Consider the following 9,088-nt stretch of genomic DNA (forward strand, 5'->3'; position numbering starts at 1 on the left):
ATGTAGGGTTCTGATTCTCCAGGGACTCCCTGCTCTCCTGGGCCTGAGGCCAGCTTTGAGCCCCACATGGGGCATGGACCCCCAGTGGGGAGAAGACACAGCGTCCACACCAGCAGCAGGAATGGAAAACCAGGCATAGCTTCTTCTCAGAAATCTCAAGCACCAGATCCGGAGGGAGGAACCCACTGCACAGCCCTGGCTTGGCCAGGAAGTGCTACAGGGGTGTGGAGAGGATGAGGCAAAGGTGAAGGGGGCTGGCCGCTCCCCTCCCCTCAACCCCATAAAGTGGTGTGAGTAGCAGAGGGGCTCACGAGCCACAGAGGAGCAAGCCCTGGACAAGGTGTGGTCCCTCTGACTTGTTACCACAGGCAGGAGACTTACCTCGGGGGCTCTGGTAACACCTCACTTAAGCACACGGTCCTCTATTGGCTGCCTCCTCCTCTCCAGCCCACCCTAAGAAGAGAGTTAAAGACCTGAACTGCCAAAACAGAAACCTCACCCCACGTCCTTAAGCTCATTTAGGCAGTAAGCCCTTCCCCAGCCCTTACTTATTGACTCTTTCTTGCACACGATTCAAACAAGTTCCATTAGCTGACTTGTTGGCAAAATTCAGTAGGATACGTGGAGAGTTCTGTGAGACAAGCATCTGAACCACGGGAGGAGCGGGGAGGGCAGACCCTGAGAACTACGGAAGGCGAACATGAAGAGCCATCTGGGGCAAACACCCCTTCTTGCCCCTGCAGAGGGCCCCAAGGACATCCGTGCCCTGGAGCCCTGCTCGTGGGCAGCGAAGTGAGAGTGACAGGAGGGAGAACACTTTCCGCCCAGAGGATGGGTCAGGGAGGGCGTGGGCCCTCAGAAGGGTGAGTGTCGTTTGTGTGGACAACTCCCTTACCCAGGACAGCTTGTTCTCTGCAGAGCCCGATGCATGAGGCATTCCTGTGCCCATCCAGCCCTCCTGTGGGGCTGGTTTGTTCACTGAAGAACACAAGCACTTTGTGTTCTGTTTTGTTAAAATCTGCCTTCCCTCTGCCCCCAGCAGAAGCCAGGGGCTCCCAAGAGGGGAGCCTAGGCCCTTCTTCATTGACTCCTCCATTCTACTCACCAGGTGTCCCTGGCACCAGCTCTGGGACAGGCCCTGGTGGGACTCCACTGGGGTTCCTGCCCTCAGGGAGGACACACTCCTGGGACCCTTTGAGCTGGATCTCAAAAAGGTTTCAGCGTGGTAAGGCAGGGTGGGCCCTCCAGGCCAAGAAACCAGGGAGGGTGGGGAAATTGTGCCAAGGGCAAAGGTGGAGATGGTGGAGGTCGGGGGATCGGACTGCTATCTGGCAGGAGCCTTGATTTTGAATTATGGGATGCAGGCTTGGTTCGACTTGGTCAGTGGCCTGCACTGCCCTCGGGTCAGTACTGGAATGTGGTGGGGTCCCTGGGCTGAGTGATGGTGCCAGGCACTGGGTAAGCGCTGTAAGGATGTGTCATTAGTTCCCTGCAGCACTATGAAGTAGATATTGCTCATGTCGTCGTTTGAGATTAAATAATTTGCCCTCGGTCATACTGGAGATGAGTGGCAGAGCTGGGATCTGAACTTGGTTGTGTCCAGGTTCCTAACCCCTGCACTGTCTGGCTTCCCTGGGACAGACAAGTAGATCGTTAGGGCTGCCTCTCCCTCCTCCCATCCCCGTGTCAACCTATCCTCACCCCCTGGAGCCTGGCCTCTGTCAGCTGCCTCCGGACCTGGGACAGATGATGGGCAGCAGGGCAGAAAAAGGATGGTTAGAGGCCAAGGACCCACTGCAGCTGTGGGGCCAGGCCCAGTGTACTCAACGAGCATTCCTGGCACTGGGCCTCAGTTTCCCCTTTGGCAATTGTGGCTACCCACAGCCTCCTCTTCTCCTAGACCCTTGGGGTTCAGGAGGGCTTGGGAGGACCAACAGCAGTGATGGTGGAGGTTGTACAGGTGACTGCGTACTGATGTGTGTGCATCACCAAGCAACGTGTGTGGGGAGGGGTCTGGGATGGGCTGGGTTCCCGTGGAGTTGAGCTTGAGCTGCAAACAGTAAGGGGAAGAGGGGCATGCAGGTTTGTGACTGGCTGAAGCCAGGAGTATTCTGATTATGTGAGCACGAGTATGTGTGTGTGATGGGATGTGTACACAGGAAGCTGTTTCTGAATACATTGGGCCTGCGCCCAGTGACACATATGGCTGGGTGGGTCTGGCCAGTCCCATAGCACTGGGTGTGTGTCTGTGTTGCCTGAGAGTAGGGTGAGTGTGCTCAGGCAGAACCGGTGCTGCCCGCCTGCCACATTGCTAGGATCCGGCCAGGCCCTCCCCTGGCTGGGGGCAGGGCTGGCGAGCAGGCCCGTGTCAGGACAGGTGTCTCCAGTTCCTGGAACTGCTTCCTTGTCCGCAGCCTTCCCCCTACCTCCCAGCTGGGCACCTGGGAGAGGGGAGGAGGCCAGAGGTCCTTTAAGGTGGCACTCCCTGGCCAGCCACGACGAGGAGCTGGGCCTGCGGGACAGAACACAGCAGCGTCCCATGGGCATGGCTTGTGTGCAAGTTGGTCACACCAGGCCCTGAGTGCAGTCAGTGAACCTACCCTTCCCTGTCTCCCAGGGCCTCCAGAATGGCAAAATCTGTCTGTCCAGCTGTATTTACTCCCCGCCATGGGGGTTGGGACTGAGGGAGTAGGGGGGAGAAGGCGGGGCAGCAGGAGCTGGGGCTTTAAGCACCTTGAGGAGAAAAGGGGCAAGTGGGAAGAAGAACCTCCTCTCTGAACCTCTCTTTGCTCAATGCCCACACTTCCACCACTGTTCATTTGCCATCATCCCCAGCAAGTCTTGTCGAGCGTGTGAAACCACAGGGCACTGGAAACCACACCTGGGGGAAGCGTGAGAGCTGACACCGCTCTCGGAGGTGGAGCCCAGTCCAGTGTTTCTCTCCTGGGGAAACTGAGGCTGGAAAAAGGGGAGGGACTTGGCTCAAGAACATGCAGTGAGTTTGGGGCCAGGCCTGGCTGGGTGCAGGGCCCTCTCCAGCATCTCGGGATGAAATGGCTTTCTTTGCGCCGGGAGGGCAAGGGCCAGTGGAAAAGAAGGCTGGGTCCTGGCCCCGCCCACCAGGCTGCTTCTCCCCCTGCAGGTGATCGAGGAATTCTACAACGAGACCTGGATCCACCGCTACGGGGAGCCCATCTTGCCCTCCACACTCACCACGCTCTGGTCCCTCTCCGTGGCCATCTTCTCCATAGGGGGCATGCTTGGAGCCTTCTCTGTGGGCCTTTTTGTTAACCGCTTTGGCCGGTGAGCAGAAGGGGTCTTGGTCGTGCCCAGGGAGTCCCAGATGGGAGTGGGAGGTAGGGGAGAGTTCCCTGCCTGTTCCAGGGTATTCCCTAGGACCCAGTCCCTAGGGAGTCCCAGGGGATCCAGGGACTCACCTGACCTGTGACCCCACCCCCAGGCGGAACTCGATGCTGATGGTGAACCTGCTTGCGTTCGTGGCCGCTGTGCTCATGGGCTTCTCAAAACTGGGCAAGTCCTTTGAGATGCTGATCCTGGGCCGTTTCATCATCGGTGTGTACAGCGGCCTGAGCACGGGCTTCGTGCCCATGTACGTGGGGGAGGTGTCCCCCACGGCCCTTCGTGGGGCTCTGGGCACCCTGCACCAGTTGAGTGTCGTCATCGGCATCCTCATCGCCCAGGTACGCAGGGGCCGGGTCTGCTCGCCCAGCACTGCCTCCACCCCACCGCTTCACTGGTTCTCGGGCCTGTGTCCAGACAGTCCTCTGACAAGACCTCATGCAGTTTTCCACAGCCCTGCAAAGGCAGCCTCGTAGTAGACATCCTAGGCATAGGGCTCAGAGAACACGCCACCACTCACAGTGCTCCCAGGGTCTCCCTGGCTGGAGAGCAAGTCCAGATGACTTGACCCGCTCATCCCAGGCCACTCAGCCTCGGGTCCTTTCCTCTCACCCTGGGGATCCCACTGGTTCCTCAGCGTGCCAGGCTCTTCCAGGCCTCCAGGCCTTGATACCTTTATAGATACACTCCCCTCTCTCCAGAAGACTTTCCCTTCCCCATCCCTAAAATCGTCCTGTGGCAGAGTAGCAGCCCCCGTGCCCTGTGCTGAACACATTTGTAGCCATGTCATTTGTCCTCCCACCAATGCTAGTGAGGTAGGTCCTGCTTTCCCCTTGTTACAGATGAGGAAACTGAGGTTCAGAGAAGTTAAGCCTCACATTAGTGGCAGAGCCTCCAGAACTGGGGCTTTTTTTTTTTAAAGCAGCAGGTGAAGGCCTCTGTGGGTGGAGCGGGGACCAAGGCAGGGGCGCTCACAGCCACTCTCCCTCACCTCCCCCCAACCCCCCTCCATCCCTGCTTCCCCCAGGTGTTCGGCCTGGACTCCATCATGGGCAATGAGGAGCTGTGGCCCCTGCTGCTGAGCATCACCTTCCTCCCGGCCGTGGTGCAGTGCATCCTGCTGCCCTTCTGCCCCGAGAGCCCCCGCTTCCTGCTCATCAACCGCAATGAGGAGAACCGGGCCAAGAGTGGTACGGGCAGGGCCCTGCCCTCCTCCCCACCCCCTGGCCCTGCCCTTCTTCCTGCTCTGAGCCACCCCCACCTTCCCTCCGGTCCCCCCAGTGCTGAAGAAGCTGCGCGGAACGGCAGACGTGACCCGAGACCTTCAGGAGATGAAGGAGGAGAGTCGGCAGATGATGCGGGAGAAGAAGGTCACCATCCTGGAGCTGTTCCGCTCGCCCACCTACCGCCAGCCCATCCTCATCGCTGTGATGCTGCAGCTGTCCCAGCAGCTGTCAGGCATCAACGCTGTGAGTGCCCCCACCTACCCTTTCCTGTGGCCCCTGCCAAAGGAGAAGCTTTCCTTTAGAACCTGAACCCATAAGGGCACTATGCCGTGTCGCCTTCATTCTCTACTCATCCTGTGTCCTATCCCACTGGGATAGAGGCAGGGGCAGGGCCCTGGCTGAGCCCCAACGACTCCTCTGTCCTGTAGGTTTTCTATTACTCCACAAGCATCTTCGAGAAAGCGGGGGTGCAGCAGCCTGTGTACGCCACCATCGGCGCTGGCATTGTCAACACAGCCTTCACTGTCGTGTCGGTGAGTCTTGGTGTCATTGCCCCCCACCAGTCAACAGCCAGGGTCCAACTCAGGGCGGCAGGGCCTCATGACTGAATGGCAGTGTTTACTGTGAGCCATGCGCTCCATAAGTGCTATCTTATTTCACCCTCAACAACTTGGCAAGTCCATTACACATATCAAACAGCTGATGACACTGATGCTCAGAGAAGTGCAATGGCTTGCCCACAGTCACAGCCAGGATGCTCAGCTGTCTGACTTTCCAAGGCCAGCTCTCCCCTTCTGTACTGCTGTCGGGCTCCAGGGCCAGCTCTCTCCTCCTTGGATCCTATGTGGTCCCCAAGCCCAGCCCTGGGGAGGAGATGGTACCCTCTTCCCCTTCATCTCTGCAGTGCCATATGGCTTTCCCAGCACTTGGGGTGAGCCTTTGGGTGGGGTGTTTCCAAGGGGCACCTGGCGGGGGTGGCACTGACACCGTCTCTACCCACAGTTGTTTGTGGTGGAACGAGCCGGCCGGCGGACCCTGCACCTCATAGGCCTGGGTGGCATGGCGGGCTGTGCTGTGCTCATGACCATCGCCGTGGCACTGCTGGTGAGTTGCCGTGCTCTGGGCGGGGAGGTGGCAGGGGGTGGGTGGAAAGCTCACACGGGCTTTAGATCCCGGAGGGCATGTCTCAGCCCCAGCCTGGCCAGCAGCACCCAGAGGCCAGGTGGGGCTGCCCTCCACCTAGTTCCACCCCCCAGGCCTGGACCTGACCTTTTGTCTCCTTAGCTTGTCTCCTTCCGCCCTACTCATGCCCTGTCTTGAACTGGCTCCTTCCTGTTTGGGGCTTTCTCACAACAGCACCTCTGGCCCCAGACCCCAAGTTCCCTCTCCCCAGGGAGGTGCTTTGCCCAGTTCCAAACCTTTCAAAGTCTTCATCTGTAGCCTCAATTCATCTTCAGAACAGCCCTAGAAAGTAATGCCCTCCTCCCCACCTCAGCAGTGGCGTGGAAACATGCCCCATCTCATTCAGTCCTCACGACTGGCAGGGTAGGTCAATGAGTATTCCCATTTCACAGGGGAGGAAACAGCCCCAGTGAGGTTAGTAAAGCAGCAGATGAGGGCCGAAGCCAGGAATCGACCTCAGGTCTAAGCCTGTCACTGTAACCTCGGGGATAACCTTCTGCCAGGTGCTTCATGTGCATGAACACTCATTTCTCCAACCTCAGGGCAAGGAAAACACTCAGGTGCTCATTTTATAGCTGAACTAAAGCTTAGGAAATCTGGTGACTGCCAAGAGGTCCAGCACGTGGCAAGTGATGAGCAGCAGATCTGGGATCTGAACCAAAGCCTGTAACTCTTCTATTGTGGCCTCCTCGAGGAGAATGATTATGTACAGAACCACATGCCTAGGGTTTCCTCTGTGCCAGCCCTGAGCTGGGCACCTTCCTGGCCTTCTAACTCTCACCCCCGGAATGTTCTCCCACATCCTCCTGCTGCAGGCCAACTGCTCTGCAGCCAGAGCCAGGGGACCACAGGGACCTCTTAGCACCTCCCACTTGCACAGAGGGTAGACTTGAGCTCACAGTCACCCTGCAGGACTTAGATCATCTTGTTCAGATGAGGAAACTGAGACCTAGTGCAGGGTACCCAAGTCACACTGCAAATCCAGGATCAGCCCCAGGCCTCCTGCCTTCTAGCCCAGAGCCCTTAGCCCCGCCCTGGGCTGCCTCTGCAGTTTCTGTTTCCTCTGAGAATCCATCACTGCCCAATCTAACTGTCCTCCCCTCTCTTGTCCTCAACAGGAGCAGCTGCCCTGGATGTCCTATCTGAGCATCGTGGCCATCTTTGGCTTTGTGGCCTTCTTTGAAGTGGGCCCTGGCCCCATCCCTTGGTTCATTGTGGCTGAACTCTTTAGCCAGGGTCCTCGCCCTGCTGCCATTGCTGTCTCTGGCTTCTCCAACTGGGCCTCAAATTTCCTTGTGGGCATGTGCTTCCAGTATGTGGAGGTGAGAACGCTTGTCTCCACACTCACCGTGTCTCTCCTGCATGCCGGCCCCCATAGTGCTGTGCAAAGTGCTGTCCTAGCTGTTCACTGGGATCATGCTGAGGAGGAACTTGAGGCTCAGAAACCCAGTCACATCGCTAAGAATCCTGACCTCAACTCCAGGGGTCTTTCCTTAGCTTGGAATTGTCCCCACTCCCCTCTGTAGTGGGAACCCTTCCCTAGAGCCTGGTACGTGCCAGGTGCAGGCGGTCTCATTTAATCATCCAGCACTCCCGGGTTGCGGGTGGCTGTTCCCTTTTTCAGGTCAAAGGCCCAGAGGTAAGGTGATGTAGCCAAGGTCTTACAACCAGGATCCAGGGTCAGGGCTCCAACCAAGTGTGTCTGTGTCTTTCAGCAACTCTGTGGTCCGTATGTCTTCATCATCTTCACCGTGCTCCTGGTTCTGTTCTTCATCTTCACCTACTTCAAAGTTCCCGAGACCAAAGGCCGGACCTTCGATGAGATTGCTTCTGGTTTCCGGCAGGGGGGAGCCAGCCAAAGTGACAAGACACCCGAGGAGCTCTTCCACCCCCTGGGGGCTGATTCCCAAGTGTGAGGCGCCCCGCACCACCAGCCCGGCCTGCTCCCAGCAGCCCCACGTATCTCTCGGAGCACAGGCTGCTGGATGAGACTTCCAAACTGACAGATCTCAACGGAGCCGGGCCTGGGGCTCTATTTTCTTCAGCCAGCAATGATGTCCAGAAGAATATTCAGGACTTTCATGGCTCCAGGATTTTAACAAAAGCAAGACTGTTGCTCAGATCTATTCAGACAAGCAACAGGTTTTATAATTTTTTTTATTACTGATTTTGTTATTTTTTTATCAGCCAGAGTCTCCTGTACCCACCCCCCAGGCTTCACCCTGAATGGCTCAGTGCCTATGGGTGGGGACCAAGCCCTACCTAGACACTTGCCTTCTTCACCAAGCTAATCTGTAGGGCTGGACCTGTGACCAAGGACACACTAATCGAACCACGGACTGAGGCTTCTACTCAAGAGGTGGCTCTGGCCGCTCCCTTCTGTTGGCCTGGATCTCCCCACCCTAAAGGTCAGGCTCCATTAGGATTTGCCCGTTCCCATCTCTTCCTACCCAACCACTCGAATTAATCTTTCCTTGCCTGAGACCAGTTGGAAGCACTGGAGTGCAGGGAGGAGAGGGGAAGGGCCAGAATGGGCTGCCAGGTTCTAGTCTCCTTTGCACTGAGGGCCAGATGATCAATCACTATGAGAGGAGGGCCACGGGGAGGCTGATAACTCACTGCTCAAGAAGACATGGACACTCCTGCCCTGCTGTGTATAGATGGAAGATATTTATATATATATTTTTTTTGGTTGTCAATATTAAATACAGACACTAAGTTATAGTATTTCTGGACAAACCAACTTGTAAATACACCACCTTACTCCCTCTGTAACTTACCTAAACAGATATAAATGGCTGGTTTTTAGAAATGTGGTTTTGAAATGCTTGTGGGTTGAGGTGTGGGAGAGAAGCAACGGCTGGAATGGCCTCACACTTTTTGACTTGAGGTCCAGTCCCTTCCAGGCACCTCTGTTTGGTGTACTCTACTCTATTGCTCAAAAAGCTATATGATCCCTATTACCCAGAGAAAATCTAAATATCTTGGCATTCAAGGCATTCCCATTTTCCTTCGCATATGATAGATGGTATTCAAAAAATGACAGCTATGTGCTAAGCTTGATGCCCAGGCCTTGACATGCCTTATCTTGAATGTGAGGTAAGTACTATATGTACATTTGACAGGTTCAAAGAGATTATGTGCCTGAAGTGTCACAGCAAATAAGCCAAAACCCCTGCTTTTAGCAATTACGCTACACAAGCCCTACCCCATATCCAGCTGCTCCCCACACCCCCATATAAGCAAAATGAAACATGTTCATTTCTTGGGCCCAGTGAGCTGTCAAGCTGCCTTCTCCCACCCATTTCATTTGCAAATGC

At 56.2% G+C, this 9,088-nt stretch overlaps 1 protein-coding gene across 1 annotated transcript in view; it reads left to right on the forward strand.

Moving 5' to 3' along the window:
• The window catches only part of SLC2A1 (solute carrier family 2 member 1), a 28,567-nt gene extending 19,987 nt beyond the window's left edge, over positions 1-8,580 (forward strand). Inside the window, exons 3-10 of the mRNA XM_044770574.2 lie at positions 3,143-3,303; positions 3,461-3,701; positions 4,388-4,550; positions 4,642-4,829; positions 5,015-5,119; positions 5,589-5,690; positions 6,887-7,090; positions 7,484-8,580. Of these exons, the coding sequence (XP_044626509.1) occupies positions 3,143-3,303; positions 3,461-3,701; positions 4,388-4,550; positions 4,642-4,829; positions 5,015-5,119; positions 5,589-5,690; positions 6,887-7,090; positions 7,484-7,684 (1,365 nt within the window). The 3' untranslated portion in view covers positions 7,685-8,580. The remainder of the gene's footprint in view (positions 1-3,142; positions 3,304-3,460; positions 3,702-4,387; positions 4,551-4,641; positions 4,830-5,014; positions 5,120-5,588; positions 5,691-6,886; positions 7,091-7,483) is intronic.
• The last annotated feature ends 508 nt before the right edge of the window (positions 8,581-9,088 follow it).

Source organism: Equus asinus, chromosome 5 (assembly GCF_041296235.1).
Source record: "Equus asinus isolate D_3611 breed Donkey chromosome 5, EquAss-T2T_v2, whole genome shotgun sequence".
Taxonomy (NCBI): domain Eukaryota; kingdom Metazoa; phylum Chordata; class Mammalia; order Perissodactyla; family Equidae; genus Equus; species Equus asinus.